Below are 24,947 nucleotides of genomic sequence, written 5' to 3' on the forward strand. Positions count from 1 at the left end.
ATAACACATAGCAGAAAATAATTTCTGAAAATATCTCATTCTATCTTTTTGGGATGTTGCTCAGTTTTAGCCACCCATTCTTCAAGCTGTCTAGGGGAAACAGAGCAAGAGCAATGACAAATCAAAACACTAATAGGGGCAGAGAGAAGAGAGATTTCAGTGAGCTGTACTGCACATACAGGAAGAGAGATGAATAGAGGTAATACTAAGGTTTTGTAAATTGGTAAAAGTGATACAGATAATGATCCTGTTTTCTATTTCACTAGGAAGCCTATTGCTACTGGAAGGAAAGAAATATGCTTGTTATAAAGAGACCAAATAAAGAACATTTCAAAATCTTGTCTCATTAACCACTGGTGCCCTCTGACATGTAGTATCATTGAAACCAGGATATTATGTTTATTCTGAAAAGGATTTGCTATTCCTAGTAATGAGAAGGAGCAAACTCTTCCACTAGGTAAAATTAATTAGTCAGACATTAGAGACGTTTTGCAACCTCCTCAGAAGCCTCAGGGACAGATGATGCTTGAGATATTCACCAGTGCAGCAATACTCGTATTCAAAAAGGTTGCCAGGACTGTGCTCTGAAAATCAGTTCCTTTTAAAAACTGAAATTTGGAATCTGAGTTCTTAATTGTATGGAGAAAAAAGGCCTAAGCCATTCTATATTAATTCTGAAAGGCTAACTCATTGCTAGCCACTTACACAGCTTGTTCAGGACTAATTTTACTGGTTACCATGAAAGCCCTTTGGCATGTAGCTGTAGTTGTGCTTAAGTTTAGCCTCCAGGAGTCCATGCAGCATTTGTATGAATGTTACTTAACTGATCTTGGAAACCATCAGTGTGAAAACCTGCTCACTTTATTCTTGAACAACACAGTAGCACAAACAGTACTAATGATGCAGTGAATGGGGGCCAAAGGAAAAAACATGGAGTGAGGAGAGAGAAACACTAAGAGCCCATTTTTAGTTGCAAAGAGCTGAGAATCTTAAATTTACTGCTCTTTGAAATTCTTGCAAGGAGAATACCTGGCTAGAATCCCTGGATATAAAGCTGTCACTTGTAATTTTGGTCTTGGGTCAGATCAGAATTACCAGGAAGGTATTTTAAAAGTACTGTGCTGGATGCAGAAAAATCAATTATTATGCCTTTCATTTTCAATTCCAGTCTTAAAAGAATAAACTGTGGATCTGCTCTGCTTGACATACTTTTCTCATTATGAAATCAGATATTTCTCCTCCATTAGAAAAAAATTTCAAATTGACAAAATTAAAAAGGGAGGTGTGTGTTACACATGTAATTGAAAAAAGTGTGAATGTGAGGTAGGAAAGAAGGAGGGGTAAAGGGCATGGAAAGAGGGAGAGGGGGAGAACAGAAAGGAAAAGGGAAAGGAAAATATAAAAGAGAAAACAGCAAATGTCACAAACAAAACAGAGTTATCTCTAAACTCAATTAAAATTGTAATCTCTCATGTTCAGATAGTGAACTGGAAGAATACTAGCTGAATTAAGTGTTTCTTTTCTGAAGCATATGAATGAATCATGTTCCTGAGTATATTATTTAGTACTTATCTGAGAAGGGCTTGATGCCAGTAAATTCTGAATCATAACAGCTTACAGGGATTAACAACAGTTCCAAAGAAAATACAGAAATCATTTGAAATGTTTAAACGTTTTCAGTTCCTGCTTTGCAAGCAGAGCTAGGTAAATAAACGACATGATCTGGCATGGGGTTTGGAACTTCTTCTTCAAGGTCCCTTGAAACCCAAGCCATTCTGTGATTCTATGATCAAATAGGGCTAAATAAAAGCATTTAAATGGAAGGGCCCAGAGCCCATCCACTTCACCTTGCACAGCCACCTGTGCTCCACCAGGATGCAGAGCCAGGCTGTGGTCCAGCTCTCAGCCTGCCCCAGTCAGAGTCAGAACAACCACAAGAGTTCAGCAGTAGCTGTGTTTTCACCCACTAATCTGTATTCTTCCCTAGGGGATTGCTACTCTGTCACCACAGATTCACTATGTGGTTATGTGTGGTTCGATACAACCACATCTCTGGTTTTGGCCAGGTTACTGTGTGTTTAGTCAAACTCGTTCTGTGCCTAACACAGCTTGGCATTCAGTCCATGATGCACAGTAATTTCTAGCAGAGTAGCAAGGATGAGCTGATTATCATACATCTCGGTCCCAAACGAGAGCTGGGAGCATGCAAATCAGTGGTAAATCACTGCAACAGGACATTGTTTGGGCTGTCGCAGAGATGCTACATAACCGGGTGCAAAATCCTGACATTAAAATTCACTCACTATCTTTAATTACAGCTCTCAGGCACCTTAGGGGAGCTGGAATCTGCTGTGTACTGAGAAATAGATCCTGTCATGTAATTGCGTTTCAAAAATCTGAAGCAACGCCTGTCTCACCTGCGGGGGAAACAGTTAATGAAGCAGGGGAATACAAATTCCCTGAAGCTAACCACCAAAAGGCATCAACTCATGAAATAACTAAAGAAGCCAAATCCAGGTACAATGGATTTCAACTTCCCTTTGTTAACATTAAAAGACTTGCAAAAGAAGCTCTGCAGGGTAAAAATATCAAGTAAACTCAGAAATTCCTAGGCTGGGGAAAAGTAAATACACACAGGGAAAAACAAAAGTCATTAGAGCTTGAGGGAGGAGTAGGTTAAGCAAAATGAAATGGCAGTGAGATCTATCACTTGGTGGAAGGACAGCCTAATAAAATAACATACTCAGGAAGGTGAGACAAAATGTCAAGCTTCCCTGCAAGATAACAAATAAATTGCAATGACCTAATTTATGCCTACATGAATGACCCAATTCAGTAAAAAGCATCTTGAAAAAGAAATGAGACTTTACAACTGGGAATAAACCAGGAGAGGGGATGCTGCAAGTGGCTACGAGTTGTCTTTAATTTCTCAAACGAGGCAGTTTTCAGACAGTCTTGTATTTTTAGGGGTTGCACATATGTCCCTATACTCTCCAAAGCCCTAACTATATATATATAGTGATTTGGCTTATGTGTGGGATTATATATAGAAAACTGTACCATCACTGAAAAGGTAATTATCACACAAACTGTAATCTCAGATGCTTAAAACTTGACATGTCTTGCAGGCAATGCTGCAGGCAGGAGGCTGAATTCCATCATGTAAAGTACAGGTTGTGAAGAACCCCAGACTGAGCAGTGATGGGGCTCTGCCCTCCTGAAACACAAGTGTGGCTTACAGTGTGTACTGCACTAAGCAACCACAAGAACAAAAGCTTTGCCACCACATGTGGACATCATTTTGTTGTGTTTTTACAAGTTTCAAATGACATTGAAAAGGGTTGGTCAGAGATCGTCCTCTGCAACAATTTTATATCAGAAAATACCTATCCATAAGGGGTGTGCTGGGAAGAGGGCAATACAGGACTACACTGACACATATATAGAGAGAGTTGCTGGGAGAGGAACCTCTTGTCAAATGTTCTCAAGATACAAATGAACTTTCTAGGATAGGCAGGATAAAACCTTTATAGAGATTATACTGTGACTTAATGCAATCAAATGAGCTGCTGATGGAATTTTACCAAAATCAGAATGACATTAAGTGAAAGTGAAGAACACTAACAAAGCAAGCTACAGCAATACCATAATTGATGTATACTGATGACTACACATTTAGCTAGGCATCACTGAATAGGCAGGAGGAAATGGGCTATTATCTTCTGTTCATCTGATAATTTGGAATCTCTGACCAAGGTTAATTTCACAATAGTTTAGAGGTGATACTAAAGACAGTAAATGAAACCTAATTCACAAGAATTGCCTACTTTTAACTGAGAGCAATTGGACCCACAAACCTGTTTAGGTCAGCTCAGGGATGGTGTTCATTTACCCCACAGATGGGTTTCCAAATGTGAGTAATTTGCTTCTTAGCTACATGCTAATATAATGGGAGTGGATGACTAAATTAGTTATATCCTTTACAATGCAAGGAGGAAAGCCACACTTCTGAAATTGTGGAAATGATTGCATTGATTGAAGAGGTACTAGATCAGCATCAAATGGCATCAGTGAAAATGACAACAGAAATTGTTTCTTTACTCATGCATATTTACTTATCCTTTACACAGACGTCTAGTTGCTACAGCAGTAGGTGGAATGCAATTTTTGCAGGGTTTTATACTTCACATCAGTTTCTTCAGAAAGCAATTTTGACAGAAAAATCCCTACAGTACCAGTCTGCACAGTTGTAGAAAAGTGTCAAGTACAGCACTGACCCATGATCTTCAGAGGAGATTTCAAGCTGAGTTGAGAAATAGTGAAGACCTCACAGAGAAGCCATGTAGAAGGTTCAGGTTTTGAGGTATCTGCCAGCTGACAGAATGCAGCAAAGGTCTGAAAAGCATTTGGATTGAATGGCAGCTAAGCAGTTTCTTAACAAAAGAAACTTGGAAGGAACTGTTCGTGACTGATGCACTGGCATAGGAACTGAGTTCCTGGAAGAAAAGGCAACGTAAACAACACACAAAGATGAAAACTTGGCAAGGGAAAAGGCTGTAAAAATTGACAGAGTCTACCCAGACAAAGGGCCTGCATAAATGTGTATAAATATGTGTGTGTGTATAAATACCTGCACACACATGCATGCATGTCTGTTATGTTTACATTTGAAAAAGAAGCTGTTATGAAGTCACCTTCCCAACACAGATTGTGTTTGAGACTAATTCTCCTGTACTGATTCTTGGGATAAAAGATGGTGATTGTAGAAACCCCTGTGTGGCAGCAGTCTACAAGTAAAGGTTCTGCAAGAGCAAATACCAAGTATATATATTTGTATTTATTATGTAATTGTGCCAGTCTAGGTCCTCAGCTGTTAAATCCAAGGGTTTGCACTCCAGTTTGATGGTGGAAACTATCAGTGATTCCTTTTTGCCAGTGCAGTTCTAGTCCTGGGTTATCCAAACACTTCAGAATATGTTTACCCACACCTGAGCTTATTGACAAACACAAGCTACAAGTTTTTCTGTATAGGTTACTGTTTCTCTATTTTTCTTTTGTTGTGTGTATCCATGCAAATTTGGTACTGTTAAAGCACTAAACAAAAAGACTCATGTCTTTTCCCTCAAGATTTTTAAACTTGTTTAGATATGCTAATCAGCTTTTTTGCTAACCTGCCTCCAGAAAGGTTGTTTCTGTAATTAAAGTGATAAAGAGAGATGCTTAATAATTAAGCATATTTTTATTTATTGATCTGCATGAGTAGATAAAAATTTAAAATCTACAGTTCTATGTAGGGAGTTCATGAAATATTTAATGTCACATATACTGCCAGTTATTCTAAGCACCATTATTTTGCCCCAGTTTTAATGAATTACTATTATACTATTACGCTACTATCACAACCAAAACAAGTTTCTGTTTTTCTCTTTGTGTCTGGCCAAATTACCTCAGGGTATTTAAGACAGATCCTTCCAGTCAAAGGTAACTCTCTGAGTCTTCATCCACAAACGCAGACACAGCTTCAGGATGAAGTGACCTATCAAATGATTCTTAGGGATGAGGCTCTGATCACTAAAGCCGACAGCAAGGTGTGAACTCTGGGATCTCTCTCCACTTGAAGCCTTAATTGAAACCACGGTATTTAAGTATGGATTGATACTTGTATTTGGGATTAATTGCATTGATTTATATATTACTTCCATATCATGTACAGCTTTAAAAATCCCTTGTCCTCTTTCTCTTCCCTAAGTGCCCTCTGCTGGTACCTCAGGAAAAGTATTTCTGGGACACTTGGAACTTTCATCAGACTTATATTTTTCGTCACTTCTTAGACCTTCTTAGACCACAAGGGACTTGCTGGGATGAGAACCCTGGTCCCTTTATTTTCTCCTTTGATTTTTTTCCCTTCTAAATTTTCCTGTGCAGTTTTGAGGGAAAGAAAGGCTTATATACAGTTTTCAATCACAGTGAACATACTTGCTCAGGCCTAAAATACGAAAAAGAAAACATAAAGAGCAATTTTTGTATTCACTCAGCAACTGCTGCAATTCAATGTTTGCAGAAGGCAATGATGCAACTCAGACTAACTTCAGGATTTCCATATCTTTTGTGGAATGTGACCTGGTTTCTAAATTTTCACTCTTTAAGTATTTTGTAGAGCTCTACACACAAATAATTTCTGCCCTTTGCAAGAAAAATGTACTCTTTTCTCATTAGTGGTCTTTTGGGAGGTTGCTATTCAGTTATGTTTTACACAGGCAGTTTATTTTTTAACATACGATCTCAATGTGAATGTCACTTTCAAGCAGCTACTTGAGGATTTAGTGTTAAGGAGACTATTTGCCTAAATGAAAACATTAGTGTCAGGAAACAGAATTTATCTTCCATGTGTTTCAAGTGCTCTTGAAACTGAAGAAAAGCCTGCACTATCTTTAAGAGTGAATAAACAAATAGATTTAAAATAATTAAGAACTAAGACTATTTTGAAACAGATTTTGAATAAAATGAAGATAAATTTGACAGGATTTTACAAAACTACGTGGTCAAATATATGGAGTCATGCATTGAGTGAGTGCCTAGATAAGAAGGGGATGGCCCATCAAAAATGGGAAGTTCCACAAATATCCAATGCAATAAATGCTTAAAAGCATTTGATAAAGTACATCTAACCTTTGTCTTTTTCAAGGAATGAGTATTGATTTGACCACACAAAAGCTGATTCTCATACATCTTTGTGAACACTTTTTATTAATCCAATGAAGAACTCTAAAACTATGCACAAATATAGAACTATGTGTACAAAAAATCATAAAAATCATCCAGGTAAATGGGAGGCACTGGACATTTGGGTGTGGGCAAACAATCAACAATGAAGTTCAAATTCAGTAAAACTCTTAATTCCATTTTAGTGCCATCTATTTTGCATAGTACCTCAGCATTTGCTTGAGTCAGACTGAATTCAATGGGATTAGATAATAAGCTCTAGTGTCTTGCTGATTCAGAACGGAAGTTTTAATGCAAAGATAAATATTTAATGTAATATAACGAGATTCTTAATAAGCACAAGCAAAAGGAAAACTACTAACTGCAGAAATCAGATTTCAAAGTGAGGAGCAGATTTGCAAGTCCTGCCATGGGCTTCACCCACAATATTGTCATTAAAACCTGCAATAATGTAAGATCATTTAGGAAGTATTGCGGCCTTTAGCATTGTGTACAAGTAGAGCATTTATCCTAACACAAACAAGCTATTTACAGTCCCATTCCAGCCCATTTTTCCTTTGATAGAAGCAGCAATCACTGCAGAATGAAAGATGAGCTACACTCATGGCTACTTGCTTGTATTCCAGCAGTGATAAAACAAATCATTAAGATCAAAGCACCAGCCATTCTAATAAACTGTGTGCACTGTTCTTATTGTGACTTATGACTTTGCTCTGCAGAGAGGGAAGATCTAAAACAGCACAAAAGAGAAATAATTTTTTTTATTGAATAGTTCAGTATTAACAATAAATATTGTATTTTTATAAGTATAAATAATACCTCTATGTTATATGCATACCTATATGTTAATATATACATGAGAAGAATGCTAGTTTTTTACATAAAGAGGTAGGTCAGGTTCTGACTTGCAGTCAGGACACGGCCAGACCTTATGCTGGCACAAAAAGGGAAAGCAAATGTTCCCTGATTCCCCTGTTTAGCCAGGTTTCTCTGGCTTCCAAAATGGTGGAGTTTTTCCATGCCAAGCAGGGGGCAGTTTTATAATACAAATGACAAGCATTTGAGGAAGAGCTGCTGTGGAGGACACATTCGAAATTATTACCGTTATATAACTTAAGAGACCTTTATGGCTTTTATAAGATTCTAGTTGCAGATCCTTTATTTCAACTGTTGAATGACTTTGCCTTTCCTCGTATCTGGGTATTCAACCACCAAAGACACCTGCCACCTACCCTTTGGAAACAGCATTTTCTTGAAGGGGGCCCCAAAACAAATGGGTGGCCAAAACCGATTTTCAGAGATGTTGAAAGTTAGAAGCTCTAAGACAGCACAAAGAGTTGGGTATAACCCTATCTGTCTTAAGTAAATATGCTAGCTTATTGTGCAAAACATGTAGAGGGAGTAGCGATCCACTGATTTTTCAGGATCCTGGTTAGGCTGATATTGCTGGTCATCAGAAATCATTCTATTTGAGTTCCAATATGGAGAACTCAATACAGAAATTACTGAGGTAAAAAAGAAATATGAAATTATACAGAAGCAGATCTTTTTAATATTAAGCACTTCAGTGCCCAATGACTTTCCATAATTTTCATCTGTTTCTCTGTGCTAGAAAAAGGTGGAGCAGACTTGCACAATTTCAAGGTAAAATTACACCAGTGATGTATCTTTTAATATAAAATAAAGTTTCTGAAAATGTTTAAACAGAAATATGTATTTATCACTTACTACTTCATGTGGTCATTTTTAAATATTCATGAGTCATTTATCTTAAAATAAATTCTTCTCCATGAAACTGTCTGCTTATTTTCAAGTTTGTTTTAATGTGTTTTCCCCTTTCCAGTACTTCTAACTACATTTTAGAACCTAATTCCCTAAAGCTAATGGAAGTTCCTCCTTCATTTATGATCCACTGCTGCTGTTGCTTAGCCACTGATTATATCACCTACACACTTTATCTTCTCTCTTATGAAAAACGTTGTTATAGCCTGAAACAATTCCACCATATAGATAAACTATTAAGTGTTTTGTGCAGGTGAATAGCTCTTCCATTTCCCTTATCATTATCAGATTGGCCTATTCCTACAGGACTGCACCAATTCTACAATCAGGATAATAATCAACGTCTCTTTCTCATTCTCTGAATATTGCTGATAAAAGAACAAATCTTATTCTTTCACGCTTAACTATGCAAAATGGCACTACTCATTTAACCGTTTCAGGAATCTCTGAACTGTATGGATAAATGTGCTTTTGGATGAACAGGATTTATTCCACTGTACCAAGGGATGCAAGGAGCACTTAATTGGGAGCATTAATTACTTACAGATGCATTATGTTAGGCTGATATGTACAGAAACCTAGATTATGAGAAGATATGGCTTGGTTGACCAAACCAGCTAGAGTTTATAAAAGAAAATTTTTCATTTTGAGTGTAGTCTCTCTATGTATTACTTGCCAATCTAATTCCTCACACAACACAAATAAATTTGAATGTTTCTAATGAAAGAAGTATTTTAATTAATAACCATACACTGCCCCCCCTGCCCCAATTAAAAAAAGCAGCCTGTTGGTATATAAGTAGCAAAAGTAATTAGAATTCTACAGCTGTGCTATTGGAATGAGAAAAGTATTGCAAATAACAGATTTTACTTTACTCATCCATTCTTTCATTTGATGCAAATACATTAATCCTGAGACCAAATTAAAATCACTCCATTGGTTTGGATTGAAATCAGACAGTTCTGCCTATTTGAGATAATTGATGGGTGCAAACTATAAACCTTCATGTAAAAGCACTGCCATTGTGTGATCTCATATTCTAATCTTAGTATAAATACACGGCCCCAAGCAAATTATGACACTGGCTCTAAACAGCCCTTAGGTTCAGCAAGTCCATTTCTTTTCACCTCTGGCTTATCTTAAGCTGGAGACAGATATCCTGCTCCATTACCTGAAGCACAACTGGACTCACTGGAGCAGTTATGGATCTGTGCCATGTTTCAGACTTTTACTGAGTATGTAAATATTTTAAAGTGTATATACAGAGGATTTCCTTTGTAGGTTATATTTGCTCATACATGTAAAGGTTGCAACTCAGCACAATAAAGGTCTATACAGAACATGTAGATAATTTTGTGTGAAGGGTTGGTCCTCCTAATTTCTTTCCTTTTGAAAAATTTTAAATTCTTATTTCCAATTTACTGGATTCAAAATGTGCAGGTATAAAGCAAAGGTGCTCACTTGACATTTTGATCAGAAAGCACTGACCATGTTGCATCAACTTGTCCACAGGAATATATTCACAGTGTCACAACTTGAGAACATGCACAGGTCAAACTCATGCCCAAAAGGTGAAATTTCCATGGGAAAAGAGCTGGCTTTTGTTCAGCCCTAGTTCATAGCTCATAGAACCTCAGTTGTGCTGATTAGCATCAATAGGCATTTTCTGCAGCACAATACAACAGAATGATGCTGATGATTTCATTTAAAAAATGACTGACTATTATTTTTTGTACTGATTGAAATACATATATTGAGAGAAGAACCCTGATTCTGAGTTAATATTTCCATTTGGAAGGGGCTGTGCCACTTAACTATTTAATTTTCTTTAAAATTACATGTAAGTCATAAAATCAAAAATTCTGTGTGCATAAACCAATCCTTTTTATACTTTTTCTTATTTTTGAAGTATATTAATCCTCTGAGTTATTATTAGTAATTATTAAATTATTGCATAATCACTTGGGAATTATCAGATCACTTACAATAAAATATTAACTTTCTCAGACTCGTTGACTAAATCTGGCCATCCAATTCTTACAGAACTCATGTCAGGGCAGTATTTTTGTCATTCTTTGAGAAGACATTTCAATACCATGCAAATGGAAGTGCCTCTGAGAAAGCTAATTTATACATGCAACATGTAACATGCAAACCACTGTCAAAAGTCACTCCACAATTTATACAGAAAATATAATTCAAATTTGACTGGAAATACCACTGTTTTCTTGAGATCTGGTATTTACATATAGCAAAGTGGTGGGTGGATATCTATAATATGTGCAAATATTACAAAGAATAGCTGTGCAAGATACTGTCCCTCACCACCAGAAAAAGAACATCTAAAGGAAATGCACTTGGTAATTAGATTAATAACAGACAATTAATTTGATAGAAGCAGGTAGCCTATCTGAAAGCAACAGAAGTACATAATGTAATCAAAGCATATTTGGTCCAATTACTTGCATTTTTTAATTTATTTAAAGGCATGTTGTGTACACACACTATCACTACCTTTTAACATTTATTTTAGAAAAGAGTGCAATATTCAACAGGCCAGGAGAACACTAAAAAAGACCATGGGTTTACTCCTAAGAATAGATACCATCAATAAGCAGTTTAGGCAACTACAAATTCAGTTTCAAACACAACTTCTCAGGAACACTCTCCAACAGGATGGGACACAAACTCCCAAGTGTATCAGAGAGGATGCTGCCAGACTCTGTGAAAGAGGCTCCAAGCTGTTAATCTTGAACACACAAACACATGAAAAATCCACTCAAACGTGTTATTTTAACATGTGAATACAAACCTGAACCTTAAGATACAACTCAGCCAATCAGCCAAGAACTGTGACTTTCTTTATGATGAAACTAATCTGAACCCAGTGTCACTCTCAAAAGCAGGTTAAGGTAGACTAATCTTCCTGACTTGCAGTCATTCCTCTTAAGTGCCTAAACACGGAGCTGCTGTAGCCAGCCACAGGCAGTCATTAATTTCACACTGTGAAAATGCTTTCTAAAGACAACTCTGTAATCAAACGTGGTTATTTACCTGTCATAGTCTTGGCAAATCTCCCCAACAGCTACCAATGCTTTCAGGTACTCATTGGGCTGATAGGGGTGGATGTAGTGCAGGGAGCAGCTGTTCCTAGGATCACCGTTCGATGCAGTGAAATCTATAGCTACCTGGAAAATAGAAAAGTCAATGTGTTTCAGAGCTCTTCTGAGCACAAATATACCTACATCAACTATATCTCTTTGCCAGAAACAATTTGCTGCAGAGACAGCAGCCTTAAAGCAAAGGTCATTTTACAGTGTACTTAATCAAAGTGGAATTAGGATAGTAGTGGTAAATACACCTAGAAGCAAACGGCAATTTAGAAAATAAGAGATAATAAAATGAAAATGGCATAAGTAAGTAAAAAATTACATGCATTGCTATTCTACGGGGAAAATTATGTTCTAATACAAATGAATCAAATTAACTATCTCTAGGTTCTCATATTTAATTAAATTACTTCAGCTCAGGTGACATTCAGGACATAAAAACTTTGCAGCAAAAATATCCATAGAGAGTTACAAGTCCAACTAAATCTATAAATTTAAATCTAATTAGGTACATTTCTTAGCTATTTTAATTCTTACTGTAGCTGTAGTAGTAGATATTGCTTGTCTGGTATTTTTTGTCCTCAAAACATCTAAGCATTAAATAATTAAACCTACCAATTTCACAGCTGATAGCAAGCTTAAACATGAGCTGCAGGGTAAAAATAAAGCTTGAATCCTGCAAAGATTTTTTTGTTGTAGTTAAAAACCTTGGAGAACATTGTGGGAAGAAGTCAATGCAAAAACAAGTATTAATGAATCCTCTTAAAATTAATTTCTCTCTTAAAATGCTCTTTATACTTCTCACTGAAGTGGCTTTGGCATACATCTTCCTCTGTCATGGATCAGAAAATCCTCTGCTAAATTTGTGATGCTGCTTTATAGGAATTCCTAAAAGGAGCAACAAAAATCCCAGGGGTCTTACAGAGGGAACACAGCCATTTATAAAACTTCCTTGTGATTTTGTCCAATAACCTATTCCTCTAAAAACCCATTACACCTGAATATTCAATAGACAAATGCACAGAGTTCAGTTTTCAGTTTTACAATGTAGCTGAAAGGTAAGAAAGGGTCTTGCTAAAGGCTGCAAAAAGAACTCTGAAGGCACAGCTTGCTTTTGCAAATGTTCAGCTTACCCAGATGCAGCCTCTGCTTGGCACAGGGAACAATATTTTATGCAGCTCTAAAATGAAAATCAAACATGGTATTTTCATGCTTCCTTAAAAAAATTATACAGGCCTTCTGAAACTTACTTTGTGTTGTGAAGAAGTAAAAGGAAAATATCATACTAGGTCAAACCAACATGGCTTTCCTCCACTGGTTCTGATTTTCCACCTCTATCTTTTAGCTGAAGAAACTGGCCTCTAGTAGGCTTGGAAATCCCTTCTTTGCCTTGATCATCTATGAACCCCTGGCACCTCATCACATCCAGTCAGGAGAGAGATGTGCATTTTGGCTTGCAAATAAAGTAATCCTTCACCTCTGCTTCCTACTCACTGTTGTCGCACCAAAGCCCTGAGTTTGTTTTCCATATAGATCTTTTTCCAAAAATGGTGTCTGGATTTGACTTGAAAAAATCAATGGAAAACCTCTCATGCCTTCACTTGCAAGGGCACATAACTGAGGAACACTACACAAATGTAAACGAGGAAGAAAGGAACAGTAGTGGTTTGTGAAGCCTAGGGTAAATCCATGGATGCTTGTATGGACTGGCTCAGTTTTGAGATAATCATTTGTAAAAATTCCTATTCAATGTATGCATATTTTCTTAAAAATAGGTATATTTTCTCTGATATTAATTCAACCATAATTTGATTATAAAAGGTGTAAAAATGTCACTGTATGACAGAGAAACAAAGGTTATTCCTGTAAAATTGTTAAAAGTAGGCGTTTTTACTGGTAACCTCTAACCACTAAAACATGTTAAGACTTTTGTGACACATCAAACAGAACTGGACAAGCCTTCCTTTATGGCTGTTGGCCATGGCTAACTGCTTTGGAAATGAAAACAAGAACACAGCATAGGAATAGGGAGTGGGTTTCATGAGCTTGGAAAAAAGCCTGTGGCTAGTGTTTGGGAAAGCAAAAAACACTTCCTGGAACAAGCTTCCTTTTGCAAATGGTCCTGGCAGTAGAGGTCTGCTGATAAGTAAAAAAAATATTCTAATTTCCTATGATGAAGAATGTATGAATATTAGTACTTGGGTGCAGTGTGCTTGAATTTGATCCAAATCTCTGTTTTACTCTCACAGGGAGGACTTATAATAAAGATGACTGCTATAAATTGCCATGACTCCAAAATAACAATGCAGAGCTCTGCTCCTTTAGTGTTACCCAGCAGCACCAAGGTCTTGTACAAATACATCAGATAAGGATTTGTAAAAATAAGTTCATATATGGCAGAAGTTATGTTAATATCACAACTAAGCTTATCTTTCGGGCCGCAAAGTGCATACATTTGATTTTTATCAGTGTATCTTTAAATGTATCAGTTCCAATGTACCAGTCATCTTCCCTCAGCTAAATAAGAGCATAACAGAGCAATAACTACACTCAGTACCAGTTTCTTTTTTTTTCTCAGCCTTGTAAAAGGGTGATTTTCACTATACTCAAAACATCCTACATAGCTGGGACCTCCTGCTAGATCTGTCAACAACAAATCAGGCTGCCCAACACCGTGACCTGCTTGAGAGAGCATCTGTCCAATATATCTTTCTATTACAGTTTCCTTCCATGCATTTACACAACCTTTCTGCTGTATTTCCTAAAGTGATGAAAATGTCTTCTGACTACAGACCCATTTGCACTGCCAACTTCTGAACATTTCTTCTGCAGCAGGGTACACTGTCTGATAAGAGATACAGTGTTTGGCAATAAGCTGGGCATAAAAATAGAGGGCTGGAATCAGCACTATTGATCTCTGTAGATGAAAGCTTCTTAATAACTTGTTTAAAAGCGAAGGAAAAGTTTACTTTTGTTTTTCAGATACATTCTTTCTAACTGCAAGCCATGTTTCTACAATAGAGGTACAAAATATCCCAAGAACACACAGCATGATGTTACGAAGGCTTTTATAAGCGCCTTAAATTAGCAGGTACATCATACTACAGCTTTTTGTTATCAAATGTGTGCTTAGCATCCAAGTTTCCCTCCCTCACCAAGTGCCCTTTCAAATCCCAGTTCTATCATACTGCCTGTACACAGCATGAGCTCAACAGAAATGTCATTAATGTCGAGACAATGACAACAACAATACATGCACCAGGAGAGTTTAAAACACTCCCACATCCACTATGGTTAAAAAAACTGGAAATCTGGGAAAGTCCATGGAACAGGTCTCCTCTATTTCAGTGGTCTGAATTAATCAGATTAGTACTATGTGAAAAGGAGATTATATGATGCATGCAGATAGCAAGGTAGCATGGAATATCTCCCCAGTATGCTGCACCCTTTTGTTTCAGTGACCACTGGAGAATTCATTTCTGAAAACAACAACACATCTCCCAACCAGTCTGTGCAATCATGCTGAGGACTGGTGGAAGAAAGGTGAAGGAAACTATGTGGAGAGCCAGTTTATGATGATGGTTAGGCAGAACCACTAGGTTACGCATGCAGAGAGCTATAGGTACAGAGATGTCTCAATGGCTTACCCTGGGTCTGTGCAGGTTGAAAACTGATAGTGATGAGTTTACACAATGTGGATTTACCACTGAGGGCAACAGTAATTCAGGGATCTCTGTGGTTCACAGTATATGGATCTTCCATTTCCTTTATGTCCTCGTTACCCATCCTTGAAAATGAGCTTACTTAAGCTTTCTATTACCAATTGTTTTGTTTCATTTCAGTAAAACGAAATACAGTAAAATATAGGAGAAGCAATGCTATCCACTTTAACCTATTTGCCCCACCACTTTTAAATTTGTGTTTCACAGCCTACTAATGGGAAAGCTGTGACAAGCAAATAAAGGGCAAGCAAATTGCTATAACCCTTCGTTATACTGAGCAAGAACTTGCTCTTCCATTGGAAAATATTTAGGAGGAATCAAACAGAGTTTGAAAAGCACAGCTGTAACTTAATATGTAAATCCCTGGACACTTTCTAATGGCGACAGTGCTCCCGTTCTTGAGCTGGAGCTGTGGGAAATGCAGATTAACTGGTCTTTGCATGTGCCTAAGCACATGCCCTAATTAGAAAAAGCTTTCAAATAATACATGAAGACATTAATGTCTTTTTGATGACCTTGAACATTTGATAATTGAGTTCTTTCAGTCATATTTTTACAGATAAAATGTTAGAAAAGATAAATTAAAGGGGTTTCTAGGGATTGCCAAGTATCAGATGTGAAGGAGAAATGTGCATTGCAGACACATGGGGATAAAAGAAGAAGGAGCTGGGGAAGGCAGAGTGGTAATTTCACAGTATGCTTCATATGAAAGAAGAAAACTGTAAAGATCTTTGTCAACCGCAGAAGCTGTTTCCTTCAAAACCAGAAGAGAGTCCTCAGTTCTGGGTGTTATTCAATGAGTTTGTGATGCGTTTGGGCAAAGTCCATGTTTAACACCTCAAAAAGCTGATCTGTGCACAGGAAGACAATCCACTACTGTCTGTAGCTGCTGCTGGAACTTTCGGGTACAATAAAAAAAATCTTTTTTTGTCAAATCTTTTTGGAAAATGAAGGCTTGTCTGGAAAAAGTGAAATGGAACATAGCATCCAATGTCTGATACTTGATATGTGGGAGCAGAAATAGGGCAGGATGCTACAGGAAAAGAAAAGATCTCCAGAAGAAGAATATTACCTTGGCGCATTAGATTTTAGCCGTTTAGCTGGCATGAATTAGAAGTCACATAAACCAGATTGGAACTGAGCCACAATCGGTATTCCTGTGCTATGGGAAATACTGATATATCATGTTACATTAAGTATATTAATTTTTAGATACATGATACAGAAAATTACAAAATCCACACATCATTAAATGTTTCTAAAAATTATTAACTGAAAACGTGAAAATTGTATTTCTGTTTATGAAAAGCCCTGCAAATCCCTTTACACCTTGTTCCTTGAACTGCATAGCTTCTGAGTACACTCTAAATTAGAACTGTGTCCCCCTGGAGTGGCATCTTACTGTTGGAAGCTATGGCTGAGATGTGAAACACCAGCATTCACCCCAGGCTGACAGAGAGAAGTCCCTGGCTGGATCTCTCTCTGCATGACTTTCTGTATGACATCCTTTCAGGGGAAACAACTTGCTTCAATGGAGGACTCATTCTGGAAGGGAAGATTGGCCCTTAATACATTTTGCAAGAAGAACTTAATAATTTACCAAGGAATGGCATGTAAGAATCATTTCTCTGAAAGTAATGAATTGGTATCTAAGGGGATTCCCTTTCTTCAAAACAAGTTGGAGAAGTAAGACACTTACTGTAAACTGTATTTGGCAGCCTCCCATGATATAATCTAAGAAAGAATGCATCTTGTGGATCTGCAGACAAGAAAGCAGGACATTCAACTTAGCTGTGTATTGATAAAACATAGGAGAATTGCCTGAGGAAAAAAATTGGCAGGAGGAGAGGGACCAACTGAAAATAATGTAAAGGAAGAAATTGTTGAATACAGTTTGAGACAGAAACAAAACTATAAACAGAAAATAAATTCTAAACCTACAGAAAGGAAAATTCACAGATAAAGTAGAACCAACCTCTCAGTGGGAAGTCAGTGGAAATTTTGCTGTTGGTTTAGGAGGAACAAGAGCAATTTTGCAGAAATAATGGAAGGATTAAAAGGGATACACACAATGTCAGCAAGTCTTTATGTGTTAGTTTAGTATCGTCTCTTACATTGTATAACAGCAGGGATAGGGCAAGAGAAATGAAACAGGAGAGTTGAGGATAGTCAATTTACTTTTGAGATTCAAGTCCTTGTCTTTACTTTTTGGAGGGGATAGTTTTCATTGCTGTTCTACAGGCAGTTTCACTTTGTTCCAAGCACCATTAAAATATATCACTGAGAGCTTAGTAAAGAAGCAGTGAAAGAGCAAAACACGTATTTACTTTGCATTGGTTAAGGATGACAATGCCTGAGTTCTTGTAGTTCTTCTTCTTTGCTTTGTACTTGGGGTTAATGCATTCCCATTGTACCTGTGAAAAAAATAAGAGTCACTTTCTGCAAGAAAATTTTATGTACAGATTGAATAATTAACAAAAACCACACTGCCTGATTTCCACAGTTGACTAAATCACGGCAAGTACCAGTGCACAGAGAGGAAAAAATGAAAATTATAATCTATGCAGAGAATAGTTAATAGAAAAAGGCCCAGGGCAAACATCAGTCTTTGAACATACACGTGTGGACATGGCACTACGGGAGGTATCCAGATTCTTTTGCTGTCATCTTCCAGTCTTGTAGTTTCAGGTGTTATGTAAGCAAGACTGAGGATCTTTAGAGATCATTTAAAAGGACAAAACAATAAGGGACTTAATACAAATGAAAATACTGGAGGGAGTAACCTGATACATTGTATTGACTACAAAACTCGTCACAGTAACACTGAGTTTTGTACTAAACTCATGATAGGAGAAATTCTGGTCAGTAAAAGTAACCTTGCTTTGTCCTTTAAGCCTGATGGCAAAATAAAAAGTAAAGAAAACCAGTGAAATGTTCACAAAGATGCAGTTAAGTAATTACTGATACATTTGAAAATTATCCCTAAGAATATATTAAAGTTATTTTTGATTTTTTTTCATAATTTTATTTACAAATGTCAATTTTACAGCAAAATAGTCCTACCTTGTTACTGAAATACATTTCCTTCTTCTCATCATAACATCTCCCAGGTTCTCAATCACTTCCACTTCAAATGTTCTGCCTTCCTCTGGTTTCAGGCAGAGTGATAAGGCCAAGTTTTCAGACCCTCACCTCTAATATCTATAATGTTACCATGCCTCTTACTGCTGGAGTAAAATGTACATTTGTACATGCAAGTGTCTATTGGCATTTGTACATACACATTTTTATTTGTAATATGCTGTTCATATGGTTAATAACATGACTATTTTCCTTTAGGGAGCTGTTTCCAAATGTGGGAACAAAACAGGTGATGCTGGGTGACATAAAGAAATATAACACCAAAAGGAACCAGAATGATCTATTATCTAAAAATCTCTATTATGACATTTTGAAATGAAATATTTCTTAACTGTTACAGTGTTTTGCCTACAATGAAAACCTGCCTAAGTGTTAACAATACTTTGTCTACAGTGAGGTACATATGTGATATATCTTAGCAAAGTGTTTGAGCATGAAAAGCTATTTTTATGTTATATGCAGCCCCAGAAATTTCATCGAGCTTCAAACCAGTGCTTAACAGCAATTATTTGGATGTCTCTGAAGTATTCCAGACTAAGAGGTTTTGTCAAACATCAAAAAAAGGGGAGGCAAAACATATGGCTTTGGAGCAATATGAGACCATTTCTGCACAAGGGAGGAGCAGTATTTTCATCATTGTGAAATGGAGATAGGTGACAGAGTGAAGAATGGGAAAAGACAAAATAACTCTTCCAACTGCAGGAAGAACATCTGCTTGCTCTCCCAGCTAGCCTACAGCTCAGTTATTTGTCTTGTGAAACAAATTTTCCAGCTGAGAAGACAGGCAGACACAGGCCCTCTCATTCAGGGGAAATCCTCCATAAACATTTTTTCTCTGCTCAAGAGAAGCAGTGAGGCTCAAGAAATAAAAGCCCTTCTCTCCAAGTAAAGAGAGTGCTCTGTGACACAGTGCTGGAGTGCAATAAGCTCATATTTGGGTCTGAGAACAAGGCAAAAGCACTGCCCACTCCCATCTTGAGACATTGCTGTCAGGCAAAATGCTTTAACACACAGCTGTCTCCATATTTACTGGGAGCATTCCTATGGAGAAATCATGCTGTCTGTATGTTATACATAAACTGTAATATATCAAATAAAAAGAAAAAATAGGAGACAGGATTTGTGCCAGTGAAATACATTGAAGAGGTCTAGTAGTTTTCCCCTGAACATCCAAGGTAAACCTCCTTAATCTTAGCATCCTCCAACATTAATATTTTTCAATGTGCATATCTAAACAAGGCCTGACCCATATGAAAACATATACTATGCATATAATTTCTCTCCTTGGGTAAAGGATTATTTAAACCTGAAAAACCTTTTGTTCATGGTATTGGTTAAGGAAGAAGTTTACAATAAATAAGGACCAAAGTGGCATAAAACATTACTTATGGGGAGAAAAAACATCTCTCGTGTTCCCTTTGCTAACTGTAAAATGCAATTATGAATGTTCACGCGCCTTGCAAAGCATTTTGAGATGTATACATAACAATTCTCAGCAACTACCTAAAGCCCATTAAAATATTCTATGTGCAAGTCACTAACAATATTGGCTTATGTGGATAATAAAGCAAAGGAAAGAACTCATTAGAAAATTTATAGAAAGTAGGAAAACAGAAAGAAAGAACAATTTTGCACTTATTAAATCTGTTGATGATAGTATAAAGAAAGGAAGGGAATAAGAGGACATTTGCCAATTCATAGGCTTGAAAAAGCCAGTAAGACTGCTCTACATAGAACCTAATCTTCATTTACCCACCAAGATCCAGCTCTGACCTTGGCAATTCCCACAGTTTGAACTAAAGATGTAACAACCATCATTTGAAGGAAATTCTCTATACAGGTCTAACTCTATCCCCAGCTTTTATAATGAGAACAGAGTTCAGAATACAGCTCTAAGCAGGTAAGTAACAACGGGAAGCAATTCTCAAATATTTTGCTTGCACTGTGAGGCCAACCTCAATTTCCAGTCTGCTCCTACATTCTCAGAATTGATTTGGTATCTGATATTGTTTTTTATTGATCCATTTTTGCTCTTAAATTAACTCTTCAGCTGAGAGGAAACTAATGCAATAGTCTGTGATCTGACACTAATGGTAGACATTGTGAAGTTTGGATTCATCATTCTGAAAGTCACTTAGCATTTCCTCCAAATGTCTGACAGGTCTGGGCTGTGCAAGCTCTTTCCGTGTCAAACAACACAGAGAATCTGAAACAGAAAGCAACCTGGTTTTAAACTATCTCCTGTTAATTTAAGTAGTGCTGCAAATGTTGGTAATGGACTCCCAAGACTATACAATGTTGGTGTTTTCTACACTTAAATTTAAACCACTGTGTGGAGAATTTCTGAACAAACTCTATTCAGCTATTCTTCATGGAGAGTTAGTGACCTAATGCTGACACTTGTAAGGTCCAAATCCTCTTGTGCTGGTGATGAGGAGACACAGATCCCCCAGTGGGAGATGTTACACTTTGCAGTGAAGGATACTGTCTTTCCAAACATCCTTACTCCCCTAACAAAACCTTCGGATGAGAGAGAAAAGCAAACCATGTAACCACTTATGCCACACACCAGCAAAGGGAAGTGGAGGTGACCAAATGAAGGCAACCATTGTAGAACCAAAATCTGGACAGTGCATGGCTACCAATAGCACAAGCTATTCAGAGAAAGAACTGAAGGTGTCAGGAGAGTTTCAAGTACCCTAAAACAAGACAAATGGTAGCAATTGCTTTCTCTGGGACACTGGGCTTGCACTCCAGGGCATCGGGTAGTCCTGTGGGGAAAGGAAAGGGCTAGAGAGCTCATGTTGCTTATTGTATGTTTGTGGAATAGCTTGTGTTAGCATGAACATGTTCTCTTGCCTCCCCTGCACTTCTCTGGTTTCCCTCTTCTTCCTTCCTGTTCAGCTGCTGCAAACAAGTTGTGTAGTTTGTAAATGACAAAGAAGGCACCACAGTCTAATGGACAGGGCAAAAAACCCAGTTGATAGCAGGCAGCATTATATCCTGCATTGTCTCTTTCTGATGCCTCAAGAAAAACAAGTCACTTTTAAGTGAACTGAGTCTCCTCCTGCATTAAAGGCTAGTTCATTCCTGCCATCCCTCTAGGCAAGAGGACAGGACAGGTTTTTTTTCCTCTTTCTGTCCCAGAAATACATCCACAATGGTAGAAGAGCTGCTTTTAATCACTATCAGAGGTTTCTTCTGGAAACTTGCCCCTGGGAAATGAAGTGAAAATGAAAGCATTTCTTGTCCCTGGCCAAGGCCCCCAGCTTCCCCTGAGCTTCTGAGGCTGTACCACTCCTCACAGGGATTTGGTAGGTGCTTGGGGAGGCTGCACTCTCCTCTGAGGCCTCTGCTGCCCTGTCTGGGGCTAGCAGCAGCTGCTGATGTTGCAGACAGTCCTTGGTGAGCTTGGCTGTCTCCTGATAAAACTATGCATGGAATTGGCCATTGGTGTCAATAAATGCTTGGCCCATTCCCAAGAGCTTAAAGGTCTCGGTGTGCACAGTCTCATCTGGGAGCCACATGAGCTCCCAGATGCAAAGGCCCTCCCTAATAACACCCTGAACTTGTGGGAATGTCAGTGGAGATGGGAAGTACAGAGGGGTGTCTTCCTCCTCTTTCTTTTTGTGTGTGTGCACATGCACAGTCCTCCATTTTTTATGTAACACAGGAACAGATTTTTCCCTTACGTAACTCCTGTGCTGCATGGGGATCCAGGTGATTTCCCTGACTTTTTTTCTCTCTAATCCCTGTGGCTTTATTGCTCCTATTTGGGAAAAAAAAAAACAAAGTGACATTTTTCTTCTCATTAGTAGAGAATTTCTCCTTCTCCTTTCAACTACGATAAGCTTTAATAGTATTTACATTTTTATAATCTCAAGCTTCTTCTAGTCTTGTTTAAATATGTTTGACAAATTAATATTAGAACACCCTAAAAACTGCCACTGTACACACATATTAAAAGCATATACATATACTTGGAAGAAATCCTAAGATACAAAAACTCAGAGCGTTTATTAGTATTTCACTTCAAAATATGTCCTAAATAGGGACAGACTTATTCTTACTGTGGGGTTCTTTTGTGTCAAGATTATGGTGAAGGGGTAAATAATAAGGTTTGGAGTGGTAGAAAGTGTCAACAGAAGATTTGGAAACCACAGATTTGCAGGTTGGAAAAGACCTCTTAGATCATTGAATCTAGCTGTTAACCCAGCACCACCAAGCTCACCACGAAACCATGGTTCATGCAATGGCTGCTTCAGATGTGCATTCGAACAACAGGATGTCTTTGTGCCATTTTCTATTGGTGGTCAGTATGAAAACAGACTAAGTGTCAGAACATAATAGTGACCATAAAGGGATTTTTATGGAACAGAAAAACACAAAATTATTATCCTGAGGTTGCTCATGATCAGAAAATCTTAACAGACTTCTGTTCTGTACTACCAAGACAATCAAGTTTTCCAGGATTCAGTCCTTTCAGTCATAGACATTCAGAAGGAGTCATAACTCAAGATTTGTGAGTCTCACCCAAGACATATGATGTTTAGAAAAGGAATTCATAAACAACTCATGCCACTTCTGATCAAAACAAGTGATCAATCAAAGTGAGAAATTTCTCTTCTCTTCTCTTCACACAGTACTGGTTCAACCACTCAAAAGATGCCAGTGCTAGATAAAACAGCATTTATCTAAATGATGCCTGGTCTCAAACATACACTTCTGAGAAATCTCACAGCTGAGGCAAGCCAGTAAGCCAACTATAAGTTCATCACTCAAAACTTGGGATAATCAGTACGCACCCTGGGGATGGAACTGGAACAGTCTTAGAAGCACCACTGCCTCCTGTAAGCAAGCAGGTGAAACATATCCATGCTGTCCATCTCAAGAGGTTCTGTAGAATTGCTACACGTAAAAATGTGTAGAATTGCTACACATAAAAATATATTTACTTTTAGAGGGGGAGGTTGAAGAATGGGTCAGAATGCTCTGTGCTTTCTGGAGGATGAACTATGCACAATTAAAAGGCAACTTCAACATCCTTGTCAACTCCTCCAGAGACGAGGTGAGCTAGTGAGATGGTGAGAAGCACTAGCAATTCATAGATGATACACAGTCTGTCCTGCTCCCCAGCACAAACTATGGCACTCCCACTCTCAATGCTTAATGCTTTTATGACAACTTGTGCTGCTGATTCCAACCAACACAGACACTGCTGATGGGCAGAGATGAACACCTGTGCCACTGGTGTAGCCTCCTCTAAAACCACACAGATTTGCAGCTGAAGCTTAAGCAAAGTTCCTGGACCCCTATCAATGATGAATGCTCCTTCCAGTTCTCTCCAGTTTCCTGGGAAAGTGTAAAACCGTGGCTGACAATCTTTAGAGTGTTTTGATTATCTTTTGACAGAACTATAGCAATGTACTGTAGCTGGCTGTAAAGTCTACTGCAAAAAAGAAAATATAACCAGAAAAGCAGCTTCATTGTATCTCCTTAGCAATTCAAATAGGGACATCAGACCTGAGCTCTGCTCTTTACTCTGGCTTCCACAGCATCTGAGATGAAGTTCTAGGTTTTGGTCCTCATCTTCGACACTCAACAGTCTCTATTGTAATGCTATATGAAACATAGCATTGAAAGTTAACACCAGGGGCTGAAGGATGTAGTTTTATTCCTCTGACAGAAAGGAGTGCTACGTGGAAAACAATATTTTCTCTCTACAAAAACATCTCTTCTAGGAACAAAGAACGATGTTTAACCTACTCATCTCCTCACCCATATATAATTACGTTTCTCTGGTGTGGCTTTCCTTATCAGAAATAGCTAGCAACACATCTACTTGAAGGCAAAACACCTTCCTTCTCCTCTGTAATTTCTTGAAGGTTTACTATAACCTCTTTATTCAAAGTAAACACTCCACTGCACATGCTTTTTCTTAGGGAGACTAAAACTAAAGAAAAGAACTGACAAATGCTAATCATATTACTTAATGTTGCACAAAGGATGCTGACATAAACTGTGCACTAAGATGTTTTTATGGGGTCCACAATGGCATGTATTGCCTTTAGCAGCAATAGTTCCTTCTGGAGAATAGAGAAAAATGAGATAGGATGAAGGAGGGACAGGGAGAGAGAGAAGGGGAAATTGCTTTCTGGCTTTAGCCGAGTGACATGGCTTCCCACACAACTGAGCTCTCCTGTACAACATGTGATCACATGTGGTCATACTTATGCTTTCCATAAGTGTGACATTTTCACCAGGACCTGCTCAAACTCCCACTGCTTGTTGTCTATCACGCTATTAGTGCTCACCAAACCCCGCTTTCATCAGGGGCAAGAGCCATCTAGCATGGGCATGTATATTTTTGGATCACTATTTATCAGCCACTTAAATGACTAATACTTACTATCTTATCCACTCAATCTTGTTTTCCTCCAGAATAGGCTACACAACCAGGATTAGAAAA

General features: G+C 37.8%; 1 protein-coding gene across 3 annotated transcripts in view; it reads right to left on the minus strand.

The window, feature by feature from the left end:
• Positions 1-24,947, minus strand: part of CPNE4 (copine 4) — a 239,332-nt gene that overhangs the window by 25,609 nt on the left and 188,776 nt on the right. For all 3 annotated transcript variants that reach the window (XM_085051259.1, XM_085051260.1, XM_085051258.1), the window contains 3 exons: positions 17,665-17,751; positions 17,037-17,096; positions 11,560-11,693 (listed from right to left, as the gene is read on the minus strand). In XM_085051259.1, the coding sequence (XP_084907385.1) occupies positions 11,560-11,693; positions 17,037-17,096; positions 17,665-17,751 (281 nt within the window). The remainder of the gene's footprint in view (positions 1-11,559; positions 11,694-17,036; positions 17,097-17,664; positions 17,752-24,947) is intronic.

Source organism: Lichenostomus cassidix, chromosome 2 (genome assembly GCF_008360975.1).
Source record: "Lichenostomus cassidix isolate B80296 chromosome 2, HeHo_3.0, whole genome shotgun sequence".
NCBI classification, from domain to species: Eukaryota; Metazoa; Chordata; class Aves; order Passeriformes; family Meliphagidae; genus Lichenostomus; species Lichenostomus cassidix.